At 40.5% G+C, this 26,437-nt stretch overlaps 1 protein-coding gene across 2 annotated transcripts in view; it reads left to right on the top strand.

The window, feature by feature from the left end:
• The first annotated feature begins 4,577 nt into the window (after window positions 1–4,577).
• Window positions 4,578–26,437, top strand: part of LOC140994879 (tetraspanin-18B-like) — a 29,111-nt gene continuing 7,251 nt past the window's right edge. Inside the window, exons 1-2 of one of the 2 annotated variants that reach the window (XM_073464705.1) lie at window positions 4,578–4,699; window positions 16,020–16,108. In XM_073464705.1, coding sequence (XP_073320806.1) covers window positions 16,106–16,108 — 3 coding nt within the window. In that variant the 5' untranslated portion in view covers window positions 4,578–4,699; window positions 16,020–16,105. The remainder of the gene's footprint in view (window positions 4,700–16,019; window positions 16,109–26,437) is intronic. The other variant, XM_073464706.1, reaches the window with a different exon arrangement.

Here is a 26,437-nt window from a genome sequence, read left to right on the forward strand (position 1 = left end):
CGACTCAACTCACAACCCACTGCTCCAACGTCTGCAGCCAACAAGACAGGGAGGGCTTCTGTTATATCTCTGAAAATGTCTTTCTACCGAGGACGACACACAGCAAGAATCTCAATTTCACTGCTGCTCGACGGATTGGTGATGTGAGATGGAGAAGCTGTCAGGCTGGATGGCAGGTGGTGAAATCAGAGGGAAAAAAGAGTGATTTGTATGCAGAGTGTTTTTATTGTTTGACTTCTGAGAGAAGGCTGAAATGTTTTATCTCGTCTGAGCAGTCTGACATTTCTGTTCTTTACACAAAGCAGCTGCTCGGTTTGTCCGCAGCGTATGTGTCTCTGTGTTAACCATATGTTTCTGTGACCTTGACACGGAGACACAGCAGGACGCTTTTCTTCAGTTACAGTCCGTCTCAGAGAGCTGAGTCTGTATCTGGATGTAACTGACTGTAAAAGTGAGTGTCAACAACTATACAACTATAAACATCCAGAGTCTCATCAGGTTCTGCTCTGATCCGACGGGAGGAGAGCTCAGAGATTACTGTTTAACTTCTGGGATTAAAAAGTGGGTTTATCTTCACTCCTGTTTATCAGCCTGACTGCAGCAGTGATCCGGAGGTGACCTCCAGGTTCTGTAATGTTGACTGCTGACTGGAGCTGGAGGGGAAATGTACTTTACTTCATGAACGTAACTTTACAGAGAGGAGACAGAGAACCAGAACCAGAACCACAGTCTCTGCTGAGTGCTGAGTTCAGTCAGAGGTTGACCTGAATTCAAACAAACAGTGTTTGCTGTTGCTCGCTAGTTTAAAATAACATGAAAATGCTCTTTGTTGACTAAAAATGACCATGTTGGAACTTGGAATGGATAATTGATTATTATAATTGATTGTTAAAGCAGTGATCGCCTGGTTAAACAATAGCGCAGCGTTTTGTCTCCAATGTTGCTATGGCTTCTTCTCCATAGCAACATGGGCAGCATCCATCTTAACAAACACGTGGGAAAACAACATCCTTTTTGTGCCTTTATTTCTATTATTTTCCAAATTAGTGTAACTTCTCCACAATCTTTCCACACGTCTTAAGAAGTAACAACCACCAGAGCAAACTGCTGTTGTCTCCCAGCTTCACTGCTTTCTTACGAGCCTTTACATGAAACGGTTGTAATCATGGAGACTGTTATTGGAAACAGATTTCCATCATCATGTTTGCAACTGGTTTTAGCACATTTAGTAACATTCAAAACTTTTTTTTACAAGTGCTTCAGTAAAGTTTCTGTGAAGAAGCCGCCGCAGCCTTTGTGCTCCCAGAGAAAACACCATTGTTATCGGCTGAGATAAATCCCACTGATGTGTTATGGTTCCCCCACTGTGACTGGCTTTCTCACCCACTGTGAGACTGGGAAGTCTGCTGCATTATTTAACAATCAACCTCCCAGATTTTCAGCCTCTAAACCGCTGCATGTTCCCTTTTCTCCGAGATCAGAAAACAAAACTGTTAATCTGTCTTCGCAGACGAGGTGAAGACGGGAGCCGAGCTCAGAACTCAAAATGTGGATGTCAGTCGGACCACCCGTGGAGAAGGAGGTGAGCGGAGGTTTCACTCGTCTTCATCGCCGTTCCTGATTGTGCTGAACAGACTGGAGCTCCCCGGTGTCCTCGACATGCTCTGCCAGATGGTGCTCTTCTGTCAGTGGAGGGAACAGAGGTGCACTGTTCACAGTGCTGCTCTGCAATTACACCGAGCTGTGTGGGACGCGTCCCAAACCCCTTCTCACAAAACACACCAGGCTGGGTGGCTGAAATATGATGTCATTTTCAGGGAGAAACCAGCCACGTTTTCTGCACAAAGCAAAGGAGTAAATAATATTAATAAACTTTATTTGTGTAGCATCTCATACTAACAGTGAATGCAGATCAGAGTGCTTTAAAGTGAATGTATAAAACACATTTAAAAAAGGCCTAGCACAAAAATATAATTAAACAGGGAAGAGTTATAAGAATATTATTTAAAATAATAGAAATAAAGATGAACTTGAGTCATTCTACAGAAACGTCCACCTTTGGTGTCAGCTGAAAGCTTCAAATGAAATCTGGAGCTAAAAGTGAAAATGTCTTATGACTGGAGAGAGACAGTGAACTTCACACTTCTCAGATCTTTATTTCAACATAAAACACCAGTGACGGTGCATGGAATATTAAATAACTGATAAAACCCCCAAATATTTAGAAAGTGATGGCCCAAGAGGCAGTAATAAATCAAATGACCCTTTGTTTTATCATAAAACATGATAAAAGTCTCAGGTATTTTTCAGGTGTCATTTTTCTGTACAGGCTTGAGACAGAAAAATAGACGTCAGAACTGATAAAACGATGTTTTTCTTTTCTGTTTTGAGTTTATTCTCAAATTTATAAATTGCTGTTTGTATGTGGATGGATTATTTATTTTCACTGCATTTCCTTCGGCTCATATTCACATAGAGTTGTTGTGTTCATGAAATAAAAAATAGATAAATAACAGTTTGGGAATGGCTGGATCCAGGCAAATTTTTTAAATTTTTGAGAAAATGAAATGTCCTAAGTACGGAGCTGGAGCTAAAATTATTTTAAAAAATATGCCAACATCACCTCTAAAGACCACTTGAGTGCAGTGACTTCCTGCTTCTAGTCCTCTAGTCATGCTAAGCTAAGCTAATTGTCTCCTGAAGAAAACATCAAACTATTGTTTACAACAAGACAATCTGAGAGACTAAACTTTATACTGTGTCATCGTCTACAGTCTCTCAGTTTCATTTTTATATTTTGTTTCCATTTCTTTAATCAGTGTTTTGTTATTTCCTCATGAAGTGGTTGTGGATTAAACAGCTATATAAGGTGTAAAAAAAGCTAAACAGTGTGCAGCTGCTCCATGAAAGCATCTACTGATCCAGCAGGAGTAGGTCACCTTGCCTCGAGGCATCGCGGCTGCACCGGCCCATCAACCACATCTGCAGCACTCGATTAAAGTGAACCAGCATCAGTGAAACACAAAGCTCCACGTCGTCCTTCTCATCTCTGCCCTCGTTTTATATTCTTCACTTGTTTCGTGCACAGTGAGAGTGATAGCTCCCCACATTTAGCGCCTGCAGATTAGCATATTTATCTGAGTGGAGTACAAAGTGGAGATCAGGAGATGAGAAGGGAAGTCTTTAGAGGTTACTCTGTAGTTTTAATGATCAGAATATGATGCTGGAAAAAGGGATCGGTTTATGGATTATGATGGCAAAAAAGTGAAAATGCTGAGTGACCAACTTCACATCAAAAATTGAAGGCCCGGCGGACCCACATGAGTGTTTTCAGTTATTACAGTTTATTAGACATCTGCTCAGGTTAAAGTCACCAGACGTCACGTACTGATGAAGTCTGCAGAACGGCGCCAGTTTGAGCCCGACGGGCAGCGTTTCTACTTGGCATGCTGTTTATACAGACTTAAACTGATGTCTTTGGGCAGCAAGTAAACAAAATACCAGACGTTCAGCATTTATTATTTATTTGTTTCAAATTATTTCATTTTATTCTGATGTTGCTGTATTTTTATCTTATCTTATCTTATATCTTAGCATTTTTCATGTACCTCTGTCGACACTTAAAAGCTGTAGAAAGAATTTCTTCATTTTTCAAACTTGTGGTCTTCAAACAGTTTTATAAATCTTTTTTCACACAGTGCAGCAGCACTTCGTCTGTAAACAGGTTTTAATGTGAAAAATTGGCGGAGTTCTTCACTTGTTTATCTGGTCGACCCATGAGTCCTGTCCGGCTTGATCTTCTTCAGCGGTGGAAAAAGTACACAGAAAAAAAAAGTAAAAGTAGAAACAGCACAGCACAAACATACTCCTGTCCTGCATTCAAAAGTTTATTTAGGTAAAAGTCGAAGATCTCTGGAAGCAGCAACTGCAGGTGTATTTCTGGACCTGGCAGCTTTGCCGCACCTCCATAACAACACCACATGAAAGCGATTTGCACCTTTATTTTAAAGTTTATTTTAAAGTCTGCTGTTATCGGTCTTTTCTTCGTCCTGCCACGACTGTTAACAGTAACGTTAACCATTTACTCCCAACGCCAGCAGAGACCGGGACAGACCACCGACTCTCTCTAACTGTGCGCCGCTTGTGATGTTTTCCGGAAAAACTCGCCACCGACACCTAGTGTACACCTTTGGTATTACAGCAAACGCAAGGGCTTTCATCAGGGCGCAATCATCATCATCGTGTTACCTCATTCGGCGATAGATAGCGACTTATATCATTTATATTTATTCATTGTTTATTATTTATTTACATGAAAATCTTTAAGGACTTTATCTTTTATTACTTTAAGGACAACACAAGTGATTAAAACAATAGGCTACAGAGTAAAAACTCAGTGTAGTAAATTATAAAGTAGCAACATATTTAAAATGACAGTACGCTGCATGAGTAAAAGTACTTACTGGTCCCGGAAGTAGTTTTATTCTGACAGCGCAGGCCGGAAGCTGCGGGTATATAAGGCGCAGCTTGACTGCGGCTGCAGGTTTGTTCCGGGCGGGTCGGGCAGCGGAGTCAGTCCAGTCCGGCTCAGCTGCTCCACATCCGCACAGTTTGTTGGATTTATTAGTTTGTAGGGAGACTTTGACTTCAGCTCAACTCCGGAACAACGAGACGATAAGGAGAGGCTCATCTGTCCGCGGTGAGTTGCGGGTGTTCGCCGCAGGTCCGGTGCCCCGCACGGAGCTGCTTGCTTAATTATTCACTCTTAATCTGAGTCAGCGACTCGTTTAAAGGTTTAATCCACGTTTTTAACGACAGCTGCGCCCTTTAGTCAACTTCACAGTGTCGGATTCTGGTTTAAAACGTCAGAAAATAGTAAAATAAATAGTTTTACCTTCGTTAAAACAAAACTTAGGACGTGAACCAGGCTGATTAAGATGGAGATTATACAAACTCGTTGTTGAAAACTGCAGCATGTCGTGTTAAATTCAGACTAAAGTTTGTGTCTGAAGATCAAAAACATTCATTTCTTAATAAAAGCGATATTAATGGACTTTATCGAAAAGTAACCTGTTATCTGTGAATGTTTTATGTTAATCAGATGATATTGTTGGACCTATAAATGATGTGATTTATAACATTAGCTCACTGACACATCTGTATGACATTCAGTACATGAATACAGAAATTAAACATATTCTGTATGTTTGAGTTACTTTAGAAACAATATCTAAATATTATATAATCTTATTCTTACACTGTAAATGTTTTCTTTATAACCTTATCAAAAATGTTTGTGTATGTTATGTATGACTGCTGCAACTCACAATTATTTTTATTATCAACAGTGCTTATTCTTTAATCAATTAATATATGTTGTATGTATATATACATATACATATATATACATATATATATATATATATATATATATATATATATATATATATATATGTATAGATTGTTATTAGTTGTGGGTAGAGCCTGTCCGATATGCATTTTTGGGGGCTGATGTCGGTAGTAGTGGGTAAAAAACTCTGATATCAATGTATATACACACATTTTCTGCAGCGATCCTTCAAACACTTGTATCTGTAAATGATATCGGTGAATTGAAACGGTAAACTTCACTCGAATTTAATAGTTATAAATCATCCCAAGCATCATTTTACGTTTACATATCAGCTGATATGTAAACATATATGCATCCGGTACTCATTATTAGAAATCAAGGAGACTGAAAAACGATATTGTGAACAGATATTCATTTGCAGTAAAAATGAAAGTCTTTGTTTCAAACTTTCAAATATTTTTCTCCAAGTACTGTGCTTAAGAACAATTTTGAGGTATTTTACTTACATTTTCTGCCACCTTTCACTTCCTCTCCACTGCATTTATGTGATAACTTTAGCTACGAGTAACTTTGCAGATTCAGATTGTTCAGTGTTTACAGGCTGTTAGTTGTGACGTGTAGCCGATCGGATGGTGTTGTAGGCAGGACGTTGTGTGTGAGGATGCTGCATCAGAGCAAAGAGGCACATTTTAAATTAGCTTAATTTATCAGCAATCTGACAGAAAAATGACTGTTATGATAATCAGAAAAATGGTCTTTAAGATATCAGAACATTGTGAAAAGTGCCTGTTAATATATCCTTAAATCCAGGGGGAACATTTTTAAATTGCTTGTTTTTTCTGACCACCTGTTAAAAACCGAAATGAAGTCAGTTTACTGTCACATGAGACAAAGAGAAGCAGCATCATCACGGTACAGAAGCTAGAACCGGGACATGTTTTGTGTTTTTGCATGAAAAGTGACTCAAATGGTGACTCAGTTATCAAGATCGTTGAGGATTAATTTTAATTACAGAGGATTTCTGTAGTTGTCAGTTGATTGACAGTGTGTGAGGAGGTGGCAGATGACTGAAAACTGAGCCAGTAAACACAAAGGAGGATTTTTAAGTGTATTTTTTAACACTAAGGTGAATTGTTTTCCTTCTGTATGAGTGCAAGATAGAAATCTTCCCCTCTGTTGACGACTCACCAGCAGGCTGTATTTATAGAGCAAAGTAAAGTCTCTAAATGAGAGTCGATTAACTGGCGCGGCGTCCAGTTGAGTAGCCAAACGAGCATTTGGCCGGTGTTTGCTGCTACTTTCACACCTCGTGAGTCTGTGCGACACACACTCACTGACCTTTTCCACCAGTCAGTGTTTCTTCCCGGAGCTTCGGCTGCCAGACGGTTATCAAGAGACTCTCTGAGACTTTACTGGGCAAAGTTTTCTTTGCATTGTGCATAAATCAGTTTGGCACATTAATGCGCACCATCTGCATGACGAAAGTGTTCAGAATAGGATTATATGTACCACCTGAACGACTCGTTGTTCCAGCCAGCAGCGCCAGAAAGACGTCTTTTACATTGTGTTCACGTAATGAGGTGAATGTGAGTAAAAGGGAAAATCGTCCGTTTCCACGAGGCTCATTGTTTCTGGCTCCATGTAGTTGTTTAGTTTATGCCTCAGGGCTGCAATTAATGATTACTTTCATCATTGCTCAATCTGTAATTTAAAAAAAATGACGCGTTTAGTCTGTAAAATGTCAGAAACGATGAATGAGTAATGAATTAATTGAATAAATGTCCCCCTGAGAAGCAGTGAACGTCATTGATCCCTTGGCTTTTCATCCAGCACCATCATCAGGTCAGAACTTCAGTTGGTCCAGTACTTTGGTTGTTGAAACCAATAACATTCCCATCAGCCTCCTCTGTACTTCATGTTGAGTGCAAATTTGCAAATGTTAGCATGTTAAAATAAACACAAAAGTCTGAATTCAAGTAAATTCAAGACGTTTGGCATAGCGGCTCAGAAATACTTTTCTCATAGTCTTTAATTGTGAAAGAAGCTGTTAAATACTCAATGCATTTTTTAATGTGTCACAGCTGGTGTCAACGCGACACTGGAACTTCTAACTTTCATACAATACCTTGAAAAATATCAGTTTTCTAAACCGTGTTTCAAACTGTCAAAAATATTCAGAATCCACATGTATTGATTGATATTTCTGACAACAACTGTGTCACTGTGTGTATGTTAGCATGCTGAGAGTAGCATTTAGCTGTGCCCACAAGTACAACCTCAGAGCCGCTAGCATGGTTGAAGACATTTAGGGCTGGGAAATCGATATTGTATTATTATTATGATATATAAGTCTGAACTCACCAGCCTGTTCTACTTGATCGAATACTTAACTTTACCCACTTCGTCATTATATCCACATTACTGATGATTATTTATCAGAAATCTCAGAGTACTGATAGTCATCCCTACAATATTGTCACAATATCAATATTTGAGGTATTTGGTCAATAATATTGTGATATTTGATTTTAGTGCCAGTCTGAACTTTAATGAAGTGCTTAGAGGAGGTTTCCAGATATTGAAATATACGTATATTGTGTATTTGTGATATTATTTTAAGGTCGTATCACCCAGCAATACAATCACTTGATGGATTTTTGGCCTCAGAACTTGAATTCTTCGTATATTTCCTGTGGCTATAAAAGATTTTGACTCTGAGGTTCTGAATGTTCATGTTAAGCAGTCATGCAGGGATGTCTGCTCTGGTGTCCTGATGGTCGCCGCGTCTGCTACATGAACACAACATCCGCGGTCTGAATCCTGGCCGGAGGACCCGTCTCTCTCTGCTGGCTGTCACACAACAACAAAGAACAATAATCAGTCATCTGGGGATAAATCTACAGACACGTTTTGTTTGGATCTTGCTCGGGATCTTCCCTGATTCTGCTTTTTCCTGGCCTGCCGTTGCTATCTGTGTCCCCACCTCCACATCCAACCTCCACAAGTTCAGGTCGTGTCTCTGGAGGACGTCCACAGGCATTGTGGCGAGGGGAACCACAGGTCCATCTGTCCCTTCCCTTCATGTGCAGCACTGAGGCACTTAGTCTATTTGTGGATCACAGCGTGGTCGCTGCGGCCTGACAAAAGGACTGACGAGCCACGGGGGGGGGGGGGCGATCCTCGAGGACTGGCAGTTACTTTACTTCCCATCCTGCCAACAGAGCGTCTCGGGGGTGAACTGAGGGAGGACGTGTGGAGTCATTCGAGGGAAAATACAAAATATCAGGCTGTCAGTATCAGCCCTGGCAGCTGAGTTCAGATTGTAGTGTTGGTTTATCCTTAATTTAACAAAGTGAAAATGTAGCAAGCAGAAGGGACTGAAGCACTTCGCTCAGTTTTAGTGTTGTAGGGGTGAAAATAATGATTATTATTTTATTACCAGTTGGTTTCTAAATTCATCGGTTACATGTTTAAGCAATAAAATGTCAAAAAATAGTTAAAGTAAGTCACAAGTTCCCAGATCCCAGTGTGACTGTAAACGACTTGTTTTTTGATTATTAAAATTGTTAGAGATGCATTTGTTGCATTATTGTAAATTGAATATATTCCAGTTTTAGTTCTGTTGGTCGTCTTTGGCTCAACGAAATCTCTTTTTAACTCCAAACTTTCTGTCCCAGATTCTTACATTTAAGGTTGTGTTGGGTTAACAGAGATCTATGTAACAATTTGTAGTCATTTACATGTTAATCACTGTTTTATTGACCACGTGTGAGCAGATTGTAACGTGACGGGGAAAATGAGACCTTCCCCGTCTCTCCTGTCTGCACAGGCCTGTGGATGATCTGTTGATCTGTGGTTCAGTCCAGAGGATGTGACTTTATGCACGTTGTCATGCGCCTCGTCTCAGCGCGTCTCTCCGCTCTGCTAACAAAAAACAACAGTTAGCTAACGTTAACATGAACTAACAAGTACAGAAGCTCCTCAGAGGCCCTTTAATATTTTGGGGCTTTTGACTGTTGATTGGACAAAACAAGAAACTGGAACATGTCACCGAGGGGCATCTTTCATTATTTCCTGACATTTTAAACAATTGATTCATTAAATATAAATCAACAGATTATAAATAGATAATCAGTAGTGACAGCCCCACATGATTATGTCCAGAAGAAGCCTTGAAACTACCTTAAATTTGACAGTCTGAACTAGTTTCTTGTTTGTGATTCCTTAAATCTAAGTCATGTGACAGATGAGGACCTGAGTTGTGAGAATTTCCTTCTCAGATTTGTTAAGTTTGGCCAGAACAAGTGAAAGTATCCAGTGAAGACAAAAACTAAAGAAAATATAATGAAAATAAGGATAGATTTCATCCCTTTTAATTATCTGGTGACCCCCCAGATTCCTGTCAATTAATGAAGAAATGTGTATGAGTGAGTCGTGCTGACACCAGGGAAGAAGGAAGAGGGTCGTTTCCTTTATTTGCTGATTAAATTACCAGCCTTTAACACGCTCCTCAAACACGCCGCGGTCACATCATGCTAATGCCCCGGTGCTCTTTCAAAGGTTTCTAGTTTTAACGAGATTAAATTCAGTCAAACTGAGTTAAAAAGCAGATGGTCAGACCTCCACAGGGTGACCTCGTCCCTGAACTCTGCTCTGTCGCAGCACGGGAGCTTTATCAGCTCCTCTTTTCTCTAAACTCATTGTGAGGTCATGTGTTAGTCAGACGTACAAAACATCCACTGTGAGCGTCTTAACTGAAGCTGTGTGAGATATATTTAAGATGAAACACCTTCCACCGTCACGCAGCTTCAGGTTTAAAAATGGAAGATTTGACTAAATATAAATACAAAGAGGAGATTTTACCTTTGAGTGAACAAATGAAACAAAGACAAGTGAGAATGAAAAGCCTCAAAATCAGGACGAGCAGGAGCATCAATAGAGAGACAAAAACAGCTCTTTATATCAGATTTAAATACCCGTCAGAGTTTAGCTGAATGTTAATGAGACAGGAAACATAAACTTTATACAGCTCACAACCAAGAGAGTAATGAGTTCCTCTGAAGACCCGAGGGGCTGATTGGACCTGTGAGGAAACGTCGATGTTGGATCAAAGTTTTGTCAGGGTAGAGAAGTCAGGAAAAGGATTTTAAAGTTTTTAATCAAGCAGTGTGATCGTTTCTAAAAATCACTGAGGGGTCATCTCTACATTTGTTGTTGTTCAGCTCGTCAAAGCAAACCTGCCTGAGGTTTCTGCTGCAGACACAGTTTAGTGACTTCAGTTGTTAATCATTATTCTTTGGGTAATTATTTAAAGACCAACGTACATTTAGATTTCTACTAGGGCTGGGTGATATGGCCTTTAAATAATATTATAATGGTTTTAGGCTGTATCTCAAACAATATCTCCTCAGAAACACTTCATAAATACCAGGACTGGGCGACAAAATGAAATATCACAATCTCTTTTTACCAAATATCTCTAAATTAATATAGCAACAGTATACAGTGGTGCAGGGAGGACATTATTGTGGGCCAACCCAGAAGTTGGCATCCGCAATGTTTACTTTGTGACAGTCCCAAATTTGTCAAGATGAGTTTTTTGCTATGATTTCCCAAATGTAGTAATCCAACACTTTTAAGATATGGAAGCCTGTAATGAATGCAGTATATTTATCCCATGCATCTGTTTCTGCGTTATTATCTTTGAAGAAGAAAAGGTTTTGATATCGGCGCCTAACGGACAACACACTCACCAACACGATGGATCTGTGATTGAATCAATATATCGATCAGGCCTTAATCCGTCCAATAGTTGTTGAGAGATTTGAACCTGGACCAAAGCGTTGGACTTGCTGGCGTCATCCTCCCCAGTGTCCTGCTGCTAACATGGCTGAAATCATGATGCGGTTTTATTTCACTGCTGCAGCGACGAGCATCAAAGCAGCTCGACTTCAGCTGGCTGTTTTATTTGAATGTGGAGTTACTGGCTGCTGCTGGTCTGACTCGTGGTTTGTGGTGTGTTTAAGTCTCAAATGTCTGCATGAGTTGGGTTAGTTGGGAATCACGCAGCACACATTTTGGACTAATAGTAACTTTAGTACATACAAACGTCAAGGTTTGAGTAAACAAAGACAAAGTTGTTGTAGTTTGTGGTGTAATTTTTTAATATTTTGTCAGGTTTGACATGTTTATGGAGATTCAGCAGGGAATCAAAAGTCACTCCACGGTTGACAGTCTGACTTTGGACTACTTCAGCTGAGAACTTGCAGTCTAACCATGTTATCCAACTCTGCGTTCAGCTTGGTAGCTTTTAGTGCTTTGGCAGTCCAGTCGCTGTGGTGGGAGAAGTGGTGCAGCTGTAACACGGTGGCTAAATCACGAGAGCGTTTGGCACCGAGCCACTCGTACAAACACTCAACACGTGGGAGACGCTAATTCAGAACAGAGTCTGAGAGGAACCAGCAGACAGAATTTTTCTCCACGCGCTCCAGTTTATTCTCCCAAACCTGAACCAGATGTCCTCGGCTGTAATGACGTTTCTTTTACACTTCGGTGCAATTACAGCGGGAGGAATCTGCTGCCTGTGTGGTCCCGCTGCGTGGATCATCTGCATGGAAGGTAGCTTTTAGTCACACCTGGTGTATTGATTTCACTCAATAATCAGCAGTCAATAGAAGTATCAGGATGATGAGAAGCAGCAGCAGCAGCAGCAGCTGTCCTCCTCTCCTCCTCTGCAGAGAGTGGGCGCCCTGCTCTCCACCTCTGCATCCACCTCTCAGGGTTTAGGTGTAATTGGGTCTCTGGTGGATTACGTGTCTACCTCTGCGCTCGACATTTTTACTTTCATCTTTTAAAGTTTAGTTTGTCCTCGCCGGCTGACAGCTCAGTGCTCTCAGATGGCACCGAGAGGCTGAAGCGTTGGCAGCAATTGGGAATAATTCTCTTTTCATCACACTTCTATCGGCGGGAGAGCTATTCTTCAGGTTTTAAAGCAGTCAGATAACATCTTTTAGTTTGAAACCAGCTTTTGACAGTGTGCTCTCCTGGCTCCCTGTTGTTGGTGGTTGTCAGTTTTTCATACTCAGGCGCAGCTTTGATGGAGTTTAATAGCAGCTGGTTTCTTGGCGTCAGTCCTTCTACAAGATGTCTCTCTCCTGCTCCCTCTGAAATATCCACTGGAGCAACGAAGTTGTCAGCTGCGACTCTGCCGACGCTCGCAGTAAAAAGTCAGGAGCAGTCGTCTCCTTTGAACTTCATCAGGATGTCTTAGAGTTCAGCTTGAATCTGCAGCTCGAACTGATTATTAAACAGTTTATTCAGGTCTCCCAAAACGTTCAGTTGGTGCAGGATTAGTCACCGTCTCACCTCATCTGCACATGAATGTGGTTTAGTTTTTTTGGAGTGAATAAGAAGCGGGGAGAAGGGCTCCTCGCTGTGTGGGCAGTGCTGCTGTCAACAGATTTGGAAGGTCCTCCACATCCATGAGTCATGTGCCTTCTGTCTGACGGGCCTGCATCATCGGCACAGCTGCCAGCAGCGACCTGTAGCCGTACTAGATAGACCTAAAATAATTATTAAAGCTTTGGGGCTTCGAAGGACGACAGGATCAATTCACATACATTAAAACCATTGCTCATGAAAACTATCATAACTTCCTCAAACTTGCAGTCATTATTTAGTTATACACTTTGCTACTACTGTAAAATGACTGATGACCTAATGAGAGGTGAAGACAAAAATCGGACTTCACATAAAGTAAATATATACAAACCAATGTACTGTAGGTCCAAACAAATAAGTAAATAAATATACTGTAGTCTGTATGCCAACATGTAAAAAGACCAGGCTTTGTTAAGAGCAGTAACTCTTTGATTCACAGAAGTGTCAGGCTAAAAATCTCCTTTTCTGAGAAAAACTAAAGATAATTGATGTGATACGTAATGAATAATGTTGCACTTCTACGGGGTTATTTGGGATTTTTGATGTAATGCATAAAAAACAACACGGACGCTGTTGAATACTGATTCGGGTGTCGATTACCATGGCGACGGTCGTAGCTTCGGAGCATTCGCGTTATATTTACAGCACTTATTTAGGAGTGTAGATCGCTTTTATGCTGAAATTTTTTTAGTAAAAGCAGCTTCTGGTCACATGATTCTTAGCTCATGTGGGATGTACTGTACATGAAGATATGTCCATATTATAGAGTTTCAAAAATGTCATTTAATAATGTAAATACATCATGTAAACAAACATTTCCATTTCCGTTTGCTTTATACTTCCACTCCACTTCCTTTTAGAGACACATATTGTACTTTTTACTCCACTACATCTATTTATTTGTTACTTTGCAGATTACATGCTGCATCAGAGCCAATGTACCAGATTTTTAAATTAATATATTTTATTGGCAATCATATAAAAAAAACAAAAAAAAACACTGATTCCAATGATGAGAAATTGAACGCTGAATTTCAAACTTGATAATCAGCCAGGCCAGTAATCGGTCAGCCTATAATGTGAAGTATAAACATACATGTGAATATACGTATATTTGACTTACTTCATTACATTTAACATCAGATGATGCAAACATCCTGTCGCAGGATTTTAAAAGAACAGTCCGTTAAAAAATGAAAACTCAGTAGTTCCTCACCCTCGTGCTGATGGAAAGTCAGGTGACGTTTCGTAGTCCACAAAACATTTCTGGAGCTTCAGCGTCTCCTAAACGACTGAAGAAGCTGCAGACTTCATCAGAAAACACAATTTTCAGCCGTCAAAGACTTCACACAAGAGATTTCTGCCTTTTGTGCTTTTCTCACTGGTTTAAAGTGGGCGCAGCTCTTCTGAAAGGTGATGTCATCCATATCTGTGCACCAATCAGGATGTAGCGATATTAATTAATATGTGATGACAGGTGGTTGATTGTCAGGCTGTCAATCAAATCTGATCAGACTCAGACACACAGTCCTGATGAAGCAGAGTTTTTGAATGTTAAACTCTTGATTAAAACCGACTCGGGATGTTTTTTAACCTCGATTGTTGCATATTTGTGTTACAGAGAAATACTTCAGATTTGAAACAGAGACATCAACACTGATACAGATCAGTGGCCTAAATCACGTTATAGCTCCATCAAAGCAAAGTCAAACTAAAGCTGAGCGTTGGGTTGTTCTCTGATCCAAACTGGTTCAGTTTTCTCAGCCAGAACGAGCTGGAAACAATCGTCTGGTCACCAGCGCTCACAGATCAATGTACGGTGGCCCACATGGGACAGTAGTCACGCTGAATATGAAACAAAAGCTTTGTCGACAGTGACATGTGAACAAAAGAGCTCCTGAGCACAGACGGATTAGTTTGTCCACTTTTAATCTTGCTGCCGTTTTGTCCGTGCGATGGCACGCTGCTCTGCTCTGTCACGACTCTCTTCGCGTTTGTTTACTGCTCACAAGGCTGCACCGTCGTGACAAATTGATCCGCAGTTTTGAATCACGTATTGAAAACAAACACAAAAACGTGAATCATGAGCTGTGAATCATGAAACACTGTGCATTAACATGATGAATCTGTCTCATTACTGAAGGGATTTTCCTGTTCTTTAACAGGAGCTGTAGGTACCACTGATCATCAATCACGGCCTCATTCCTGCTCGCGAGTGCTTGTTGCTATAGAAACAGCTGTACGTTGGGTCGACTATAAGGCCCGGGTCACAGTGTGAACTCATCTATTATCTAAACTTTTGAATTATGGCTGAAGAAATGTGTTAATTTGTTTGAGACTTACAGGGTTAAATGTGTTTAATGAGGCCAACAGATGCTGCATCTGTTCACATCGTAGCATTGATTATTGATAGCAGGAGTAATAATGGTAATAAACAGGAATCATAGAAGTTAGTGTTGTCTGTCATTTGGTTGAGATAGAAAATGATAATATTAAATTCAACTCAGCTGATGCTAGTGAGTTGTAGTCATAGTGTTTTTGAAGGATCACATTGTTTGTTTGTTTGTTTTGAGAAGGAGGAAACACCTTTCCCAAATAACTTCTGACATTATGAACATTTAAAGTTAAAATATGCAAAGTTTATAGATTCCTGCCTCCTAGTGTCTCCTTGTGGTATTACTTTTGCACAGACAACATTAGCAGCATTAGCTACCACTAGCAGCCTGTCTATTGTCCAGAGTAAAAAACAACCGTAAGAACCCCAGTTTGAGATAGAAACCCTGAAGTCAGCTAAGAAAAGTCAGAGTAAAATAGGCGTTTGTATTAATAAGTAGGCAGGTTTTGTTTCTTACTGAGCGTCTCAGGTCCTGGTGGTGAGAGGAAACACACATCAACAGGGGAACAGACTTTGACACAACACCGGAGCGTGTCCATCCAGTGAACGCCCGTCTTCACCTCCTTCGCCTCCTCCATCAGCAGCTTCTTTGTCTTTTGCCGTGTAGACTTTCCACATTTAGTTACCTGGGGATAGTGACCGGGGAAGACAATGCCTCTTCCTGTTTTGGTTGCACAGTGACAGACACTATTCTTTTCTGCCATAATAACCAGAAACAGTATATCACACATCAGTCATTTAATATATGGTAATAAAGTCCAAGACGAATGATTTCTTCCTGAGTGTGTAAATACTGTACAACTGAAGTCTTCTCTGTTCTCTTCTCTGCAGCTGATGTAAAGCAGAACGAGGTCAAAGGCTCAACACTCCCGTTCTCCTACCTTCACTTAAAGCCAGGAGCCATTAAACAGGTACATATGGTACGCTGCTTCCTGTTGTTACTCAGTCCTGTCCTTTCAGCTTTCCTTTTGGTTTTGCCCATTTTCTTCACACATTTCTTTGTTCTTTTTACTTTCACCCAAGAGCGTGTGCTCTGTTATCAAGGGGGACAAACTAGGTTGAAATTCGGCGTTTTAGACATTTGTAAAGCAACGTTGCAACTTTATTTTTGTTCTGTCTTGTCACAGCGCTGTGCTTATGCTCTGCTTAAGTTTCGGCACAAAAACCACTTGGTTAGGCTTAGAAAAACATCTGGTTTGGCTTAAAATATCTGTTTCGGTTGATCAGACTTCACATGTAAAACAGCTGGAAATGTCTCCAGATCTCCTTATAAATATCCAGTGGGATGACTAAAACTGCAGTCGGCTGTTTGGCATCCTTGTTGGCTGTAATGAAAATGTTCATATCTCAAAAACCAAAATATGTGCATATTTTAAATTAAAATATTTTGTTCATGTTTCTACATTTAGAAATCTTTTGGGTCGATATGTTTTGTGTTTTTTAATCAGTGAAATTGGATGAAAAACATGTCCGATTTTTTTTTTTTAATGACATCATTTCAACACTTTCATAATTTATTGACTTATATAACCTTTTAGTGTCGGTTGTAGAGACTTCAGGGATATGAATCAGTTGAAGATGCTCCAAGAAATGACATCACAATAAGAAAAATACCAGTGTAGGCACTGACGGATCGTTTGTAATGCAGCTGAATTAATCTGCTCCGTTACACAAATCGTCGTCAGCGAGCACAACAAAGATCCATCTGAGCTGTGGGCAGCGACGGAGAGGTCTGCAACCGGGCTACGAGGATATCCATCTGTTACTGAATATTTAAAACAAACATGCTGCTCCTGTTTGGATGAAACAATTTGACTTCACCTCGGTCTGGTTTACATCGTCCGACTGATTGAATTCAAACTGATGTCGCTGCTCGGAGCAGGCAGACAGTAACGGATGTAAACCCCACTGAGGTCAGACTGAAGGCCTGATCACATTAAGTCCAATTAAAAACTAACTTATTTACTCTGTCAGGCGTCTTTGATGTTCAGGAGCTTCATGACTTCAGCAGGAACATGTTAGTCCATCTTGTTTCATGCAAATGTTAATTAATGCAGTTTTACTCTGACTGACTGTCTGAAAGTATCTGTTGATTTATCTTCTCACTGTGTGTCCTGCATCGATTAAATCTCACCCGGTGACACAGACACATGCGGTCGCCCACATACTGATGCACACACACATCAAAGTGTTGTAGTGTGTGACTCGTCTCAGTTTAACTTCACGATGCATTATTTGTTTATAGATGCACGATCGTATTTCTGAGAAAAAGAGAAGCTCGAACGTCTCGTATATGGAACGGACCTGTAGCAGATCACACCGCTGAGGCTTCTGACTGAGGCCGTCTGGACTTCTGATTATTAAAAATAAAGAAGAAATAGATGAATTAAAGTGGCATTGTTCTTTAAAGCTGGCCTTTGTAACAGCAGAACCTGGAGCTCTGACTAAAACATGACACATTTGACAACAGTGAGTCAAGCGGTATTTTAGGTAAGCGTTAAATAATTGAACTCGCTGAATTTCAAACTCTATTTTTAGGTACGTGTTCACAAATGCTGAGTCAGCTGCAGACAGCATTACATCACTTTCACCTCAGTTCAACTGTGAGAAAAAAATGTCTGAACTTGTCAGAGAAGCTTCTTTATTTTACAAAAACTACAATTAAGTTTGTCTGAAATCACATTTAATCACATCACAGCTGCTGTAACAGTGAATATCCCCTCATCTTATCTTAGCTTATCTTATCTTATCTTATCTTAGCTTATCTTAGCTTATCTTATCTTAGCTTATCTTAGCTTATCTTATCTTATCTTAGCTTATCTTAGCTTATCTTATTCATCAGAAGCCTTTGAATAAAATGTGGATCTTCACTTCTGTGTCATATTTGCAACATTTTTTAGGTTACAACATTTTTTAGGTATCTTTACAGCATTTTACAAATGTTTTTCTGCAGATTTAAGAACAGAAATATGAGGCTTGTGTAACTCCCAGTGAAAATGACCTTAATTTAACGACCAGCGATCAATACTTTGAGGGGGATTAGAAGTCGATACTGGGCCTCGACTGTTTAAACAGGTCAGACAGTGGAAAGCTCTGAAATGAGGTCAGAACTTAACCAAACCAGTGATGTAATGTGAGACGAGCCTGATTTATAAGGTGACGCCGACCTTTTCCAACACCTGCTTTTATAAAGAAGACTCTCAGACTAGTCCTGTCGGGTTAGCTCGCCTGAGATGCTGTTTGTCTGAGGAGAAAATAACTTTTGCTGGGAGATCTTACTCACAAGACTCATGAGAACTCCTGTAGGATCATCTGGACTAACAGAACATTGCTCATGCTGATTCACTCTGAAGAATCTCTGTAGACGAGCAGCTTTAAACATTCAAACTACCCATGATGCAACACTTGCAAAACACGCGTAACAGATCTAATTTTGTTGTTTATCCAATATTTATGTTTTCAGCGTCTTTGACATCATTTCTCATGAGCCCTCGACCCTAAACATCAGGGCTCAACAGAAGAGAAGAAGGTCATGAGTGAGTCGAGGGGTCGGGGTTCGCTCTTTCAAAGAGAGCGTTGCTGAGTTTTAAGGATGTGGATGAAACCAAGTCGAGCCCGAGCGATACAGGATTTTTTTTACCAGTATCAATTATCAGCTGATATTCCCTATTTACACAGAATACATAAACACACACTGTATGAAGCCTCACATGTTGTTACCAAACTCTTGTAATGGAGGCAGGATATTAAACTTTATCGTCTCACTGAGAAACCGATACTGACACATCTACGATGGGCCGATAATGGCTGATAATATCGACTGACTGATTTATCAGTCGGGCTCTAAAACCAAGATACAATGACATCGTTCAATTTTATCAGCAGCCGAAAACACTGAAAACGTTTCTGCGTATCTTCACCCTGGACCGAGTTTTCCAGAAGATCAGTTTTCAGCAACCTAAAAGGCCAAGAGGCGTAGAAAAAGCTTTGTACTCTGGACCTGTGGAGATCCGTTGGTGTTTTTTCTCTTCAGGTCTCAAACATCGAGTGTTATAAATGTCTTCCACTGCAGCAACTTCCACATTACAGCTCTTATTAAAAGTGAGACCGTCTTGACCCAAACTGGTTGGAGAGCCTCATTGAAGTCGTTGATAATTTGGATAATTAATGTGAAATTGCAGGTGACCCCCGGAGAGCTTCATCTCTTCCTCCTCTCCTCTTCTATACCGTGTTTAGCATTCAGAGCAGGAACCTGAGTCGGTATGGACTTTCTGAAGAGGCTTACACCACCTCCACCCTCAGGGACGCTCCAGTCTTTATGTATTCTTCATCCACCTGCTTTTATTTGGTATGCATCTCAGGGTCCGTCCAAAAGCAAAGTGTGTGAAAGAAGATAATTTGATGTCTCCCCTGCCTGCCTCTGTGTATGGTTATGAGGCGTGATGGCGGGCCCTCAAAGGGAGAAGCTGTCCATGTGACTGGTTTCATAGGTAGCTTTCAGAGAGGGGAGAGGTAATAATGACCTCTTTGAAATAAACCCCCCTGAGGTTTGCTTTGTCCAAGATTTCTCTTCTCCCTTCTCTTCAAACTAAATAAAATAAAGTCAAAATTGTTCATTCAGTTTGCTGAAGAAACTCTCCAACAGACTGAAGAGAAGATAAGACTCAGTGCCGTCAGTCAGGAATAAAACCAAATCCTCAGTTTATTAAGTCATCAGCTAACAGTCGTCCGCTGTGACGTCACGTCTGGTTTGGTTTCCATCAAACCTCGAGACAAAGACTTCAAGACTAAAACGCTTCTCCACGGGCGAACTGATGGCAGCAATTTTATTCCAGTAACAGATTACTTTCATGAAAAACAAACTAAATAACTGATTACTTGAATTGCAGAACTGACACATTACTGTACTTGGTACAACAAAAAAGTAATCTGAGTACTCTGCATGAAATTTCGAGTACAAGTACAAATACAGAGTAAAATACTGTCTGAACAAACTCGCCTGTCTTTTACTTTCAGTGGTTAAGTCTCCAATCTGATGTCCCGCTCACAGCTGACAGTACGTGGTTTGTTTACATGAAGTAGCAGAATATGTGACGGGTTCGGTGTGGACATCATCACTTTGCATTGGACGTTTGCATTCAGTTAGGACACGGTGTCGTGTTACATTCACAGTCGTTGCGTCACAGTTCATGGTGGCAAAGTATTTGCACACAAACTTGTGTGCGATTGTATTCAGGATACAAAAAGAAAAGCAGCAACAACATTCCTGAGATTCACCAACATCAATACGCGTCTTCTCCCACAGCGGCTGTGTACATTGTCCTCTCATTACTGATGCAGAAACATTAGATCCTCGGGGTTTATCCCACTGTCCCCGTTCACTGCTCTGATGGATGAAGGCAATCAGGTCCGCTGCCTCTCCGGCACCGAGGAGGAAACATGCTTCTGTACACGCTGCACTTCCTCCAGACTCTCTGACTCTGTGATTTATTGGACTGGAGCGTCCTGTCACTGGTGGGTAATCGCTGCAGAAACAGTTACGCACAGTGGCTGTGGGAAGCCGGCAGGATTCATACTGGGATCCTGTTTCACTGCTGCAACATGCTGACGGTGCAGTCCTCGGCTCTGTGGGCTGGTGGTTGTGTTATAAATGATAATAAAGGTGCCGTATGCAATGAGTGTCAGTGTGGACGTGAAATATATTACATCAGCAAAATGAATCTCTTTCTATGGATATTTAAAGGAATAGTTCAGTTAATCTTAATGTGCAGTGTTTCAGTTTGAGTGATCACGCTGCAGGAACTCTGATATCTTCTGATTTCAGGATGTTTTTCGTCTTCATAAGAAAAAAAATATTAGAAAACAAAAAACTGTGAAAATAAATATAATTTTTTTATTCAGAAGAAATATGTTTTTTATTCCTCTTTCCTGTCAATCAATAGACGACAGTGTTGCCAAGTCTCACAAGAGAAACCAGCCTGAGAAAGAAGAGACTTGGCTTAAATACTGATTTTACATTTTTGTTTTTAACTCTGAGGGACTTGAACAAAACCAAGTGGCGAACAAAAAATGAGAAATAGATCAAATAATCAATGAAACAGGGTTGGTAGACGGATCCAGCAGCGTGGCATGCTCAGCATTTTTGCTTTATTAGACAGAAGTTACTGGAGACGAGGCCCAAAGAAGCAACTACAGTTGAGAAACAAACCAGAAGAAGAAACTACCATTGTTAGTAACTTTACAGAGAAACAAGCCTAAAGTCGCTCATCATACAGACACTTGGCGGCCGTGATGCACGATGAGGGTGACGTCACCTGGCAGCGAACACGCCAGCTGAAGAACAAAATTTACTTTGTGCTGAATTACTTTCTTTGAGCTGCACAGATCAATATTTTTTATCTCAACAATGGACTAAATGAGTGCTGTGAATGAGGTCATTTGTAGCGATGAACCCACAGAGAGTCATCCCCAGATCACCGACCTCTGCCCACAAGCTCACTGTTTGGACTCACTCTGTCACTGTGGAAGTAAAACTCAAGTGAAATATATTACATCAGAAAAATGAATCTCTTTATATGGATATTTAAAGGAACAGTTCAGTGAATCTTTTCATTTTGGGTTTTATCAGGGACTCTGATAATCTGTTGATTTCAGGATGTTTTTATGTCTTTTTGATTTAACAAGAAAACAAATTATTAGAAAACAAAAAACCACTGAAAATGACTGTGAAATATGTGTTTTCCTTCATATCCCGTCGATCAATAGGCGACAGTGTTGCCAGATCTCACAAGAGGAACAAGCCGCTCGGTTAGCTTGTGTTAGCTTGTGTTAGCTTGTGTTAGCTTGTGCCATTAAAGAAATAACTTGAATACAATATTGTGTTTTTAATGGTGCAAATGGAGACATTCACGGGCTGCTTCAAGTCTTTCAAAGAGCATTTAAAAAATGAGGGAAAACACTGCAGTTTATATGGATCATGCAGTTTAATAGATTAAGAATAGTTTTATATATTTCTGGACAGATTGCTCACCTCTTCCCACATCCTTACTGTTTTGACTCACTCAGCACTCTTTCAGCAGCAGCCAGCAGTTATTTTTATCAAAACAGTCCTAAAACCCACTGCATGCTACCTGTCCAGCATTAAACGTCAGACAGACACAGTTAGAGACGAGCTGGTGAACGAAGTGTTGCATTTAATAAGTTAAGACAAAGATATTTGTCTCAGAGCTTAAAGGAAGGCTACAAATTAAAGTTAATGTTGACTGCTGGATCTAGAAATGGGCAACTGTTCGCTATAACTTCCAACAAGTCATCGTAATAAGGTGGTAACAGTAGATGAATGCAGGTTTAAAGCTCATTGAACACAACAGAACAGTCGCCCTGTCAGGTGTGTTGATAAAGCTTTAGCAGTGTGATTACATGGGTGCACGCTCCGGCAGGCGAACAGAGAAGCACAGACCAGGTGCTGATACATATATACATTTAATCCTGAATATTCAGACGCAGAGCGAGCTGATCAAACCGAACACCTGAAGGGTCTCCAGTGTCGGCCCACAGGAAACGGCTGCAGGATTATTGAATCCAACCGGAGCGATTCTCCATGACTGCAGAGCAGAGAGGGAATTATTTGTGGCCATTCTCTGTGTGGCTGCGTGAAATTACCCAGCTGCCCCCAGACCTATTTTTGAAAAGAGCCACAGCTGCTAAATGGGACCTGAGCACCACTCTGTGCTGTGTGTGTGTGTGTGTGTGTGTGTGTGTGTGTGTGTGTGTGTGTGTGTGTGTGTGTGTTTTATACACTTGAAACTGGAAGTACAGGAAGAGGAGGACCAGCAGTTTTGTAACAGAAAAACCTTTTTTCACTAATGCACCATAAAACATTTGATCTTGAATCTTTCACCATCAAGTTTAAAACATTTTTTCTAAAGATTTGCATCAGCCTGAACTAAAGGTGCAGTCAGCAGGTAGTTTGTTTCCCATCTGCAGAACTCGGACGACTCAGACACATTTGATTTGATACAGTTCAGAGGAACGGGGGATGAAAGGCCTGTCGGTGAGGAAAAAAAAGTTGTTTTGCATGAAACCAGCTTTCGTGTTATTTTCTGAGAATAGAAATTATGATTGCAAAGAAGACAGACGTCCAAATGCAACAAGCTGTTGTGATTACAAAGAGAGAGACACAGTGATGGTTGTGATTACAAAACAGTTTGAGCAATTTGAGATCGGCAACACTGAAAGAAGTATTGTGATCGTGAAAAGAGCTGTTTTCTTCAGACGAGGACGAGAGACAGAAACACAGAATTAAAAGGATGTTGATGAAAAACTGCAGAACTCAAGTTCCAGTTTTTTAACAGAAGCAGAGCAGACAGGAAGTTTATAGTTTGTTCGAGATCATTTCCAGCCCGTGTTTCAGTTCTGCTTTAGACAACATGCTAATTGAATCAACGCCCAATCTACAGTAACAGCTGTGTCTGACGTATTTTTAAAAAAGACACCAAGAGGACGGAGAGAGTCCAACAGTGTGTGTGATGTGAATGGATTAAGCACTCTGAAGTCGATCTGCATCGTACACCTGTCTCCTGTAGAAAAGGGGCTGATGAATGTTTCCCACCTGCTACTGAGCAGCTGCTCATTCAGATCCTCCGAACGATGAAAGAAAGCAAATTAGTTCAGCTCAACTCCAAAACAAACCGAATGTGTCGTACTCGAACTCACAAGGAGACACGTCAGGTTTCCATCCACTGCTGATATCAGGAGTCGGTTCATGGAGATAAGCAGCAGGTGGTGAGATAACATTAAGATATATCAGAAGAGGGCGCAGCTGATTTAAAAGGACGTTTCATATCGGTCAATATAGATAATTATTGATCATTTCTTACTGTCCTATTTTTATTAATTTTGTTTTTAACCTGGTGAACAAAGGTTGGATTTAACCTCTTTATTATGAATTTTACCACTTTATCAAGACACACAGGTACATTTCATGTTTAGTGGGTTATGTTGGGTCCTTGTACCGTTTGGATGACCCTGCAACCATTAAGTCTATTCACTGATTAGCTGATGAACAGAAAATTTGTTACAAACTATTTCGATAATAGATTTATCATTTCATTTTAAGTAAAAATGTCAAACATCATCTGGTTCCAGCTCCTTAAACGTGAGGATTTGCTGCTCTCTGTGTCGTTTCTGACAGTAAATGAAGCGTCTTTGGGTTTTGGACTGTTAAAGACGTGATTGACGAACAAATCAATAATGAAAATAATCATTAGTTGGAGTCCCCCATCACCTTCACACAGTGAATTATTTGTTGCAGATGTACATGAATGTATCACCTGTGGAGCTTCATTAGTTCTTAAAATGTCTTAAATTCAAATTTAAAAGTATTTAGGCGTTTATTTCTTAAGTTTGAATCCACAGTATCGTGATTTAGTGTTTCGTTTGATGAACTGAAAGAAAAAGACTGAACACATTTCCATGCACATGATTTGCATCAGTCAGTGGGTCCACTTTTCCATTTTTAAACCTTTTTAAGAGCACTCGGCTCAGCGTGGTGAAGACTTTAATAACAGTTACCAGGAGATGTCTGAGAGGAAAATTACAGCCTTACACTTCATACATGTTCTCACTGATGAAGCCTGTCAGGCTGCAGGAGGGTTGGTGTTTAAAAGCAGAAGTCTGAGTCATTAAAACTGCAGCTGGTTTGAATTTTAACAGCGTTCAACAGCTGTTTTTTATTTATTTCAAACGTAATTATAATTATATTAATCTAATTATGATTGATTACATCATGATTACTTTAATTTATGCCCCCTGTTGGTTTAATCAAGACGTCTGTTTCTGCCTTCCTTCTTTGTCACCACGGCAGCAGTGGATGTGTGTGCGTAATCTCGTCCGACATCGTCACAATGCTCGTGTTGTGTTTTTGACAGCTCTTCGTGTTTTCTTGTTTGCTGTTTTTCTCGCCGTCTTCCTTTTGTTCGTCTCACAGTCACACATCTATCTGCGTAATTGTAATCGTGCTGACGTGAGTGATTGACAAAGATGTGCCAATAATGCTGAGTGCGTGTGCAAATTCCCAACGCGCCGTACGTACCCTTATTTTATTAACCCTGACCTCACCCAAAGAGGCAGCAATTACCCAGAGTGCACTGGCAGTGTTTAATTGCAGTGAAAGCGGAGCAACCGGCGTTTTACGTCATTAAACTAAAAGCCTCACACAGAGCGGTCAAATTAGCCGTAAATACACATTAACACAGCTGAGAGCTCAGCACAGATAGACAAAGAGCGAGAAGGTAAATAAGCAGGAATTACTGGTGTTAACTGCTCCGTGGGCCGTGTTAAAGGCAGAATCAGAGGACGGATGTTCGCTTCACTTTTAATCACATCACTGACAACCAGAGGAGTTAACTCAAGATTTAGGCCATTTTCTGTTATTAATTAAAGTAAGACAGTGTTATACTTGGAGGGAATCCCAAATATTTATGTTACTTTATGGTGTATGGTGTAAAATGTATCATTTCACAATCACGTCATTGTGTTTATTACTGCACCAACAGACAAAAACAGACTTGCAAAACATTTTGACATTATGAATATTAACCCACAGCCGTGACCAGGTGCTTCACTGTGGCAGGAGAAATATCGTCGTATGTCTTTAGCAATGAAACTGGCTGTAGATGCTGTGATTATCTTAAACCTTGTCGAGTTGAAAAGGAAGAAATGTTGGATGTCTGAGACTTTTGGTTCGTTCTCTTGCTGCTGCACTAGTAGCCACATACTACTTGTTATTATTTACACGTTACGACATAAAGTCCATCATTAAATGTCCCACAGTTTAATTATAAAGCTCTTCATGTGTTAAAAACAGTTAGCGGTTGCTAACAGGTGTCTAAATGAGACTACAGAGGTTGTCGGGGACATTAAACGTCCTCACAGCAAACGTGGAGACTCATCTACTCACTAGTCACTCACTCTTTATTAAATCTGCAGTTATCAGACCGAACTGCCGGCCGTCTCCTCACATGAGACAGGTGGCTGTATGTTGGTTTTAACTGGTAAACACCATCAGGGACCATAAGTGCACAGTTGGTCCTCTTCACACCCCCACTGATGGCCCCTCTTACGTCGACATGTCCTCGTCAGCACCAGCCAACGTCCGTCCATGTGTCAAACGATCCCACGGGGACAGGCTGTCAGTGTCACGTCCCCACAACTGACAAAAACTGTGACTGCCGATGTGTCATCATGCG

The sequence above is a fragment of the Pagrus major genome, chromosome 4 (assembly GCF_040436345.1).
Source record: "Pagrus major chromosome 4, Pma_NU_1.0".
Taxonomy (NCBI): Eukaryota; Metazoa; Chordata; class Actinopteri; order Spariformes; family Sparidae; genus Pagrus; species Pagrus major.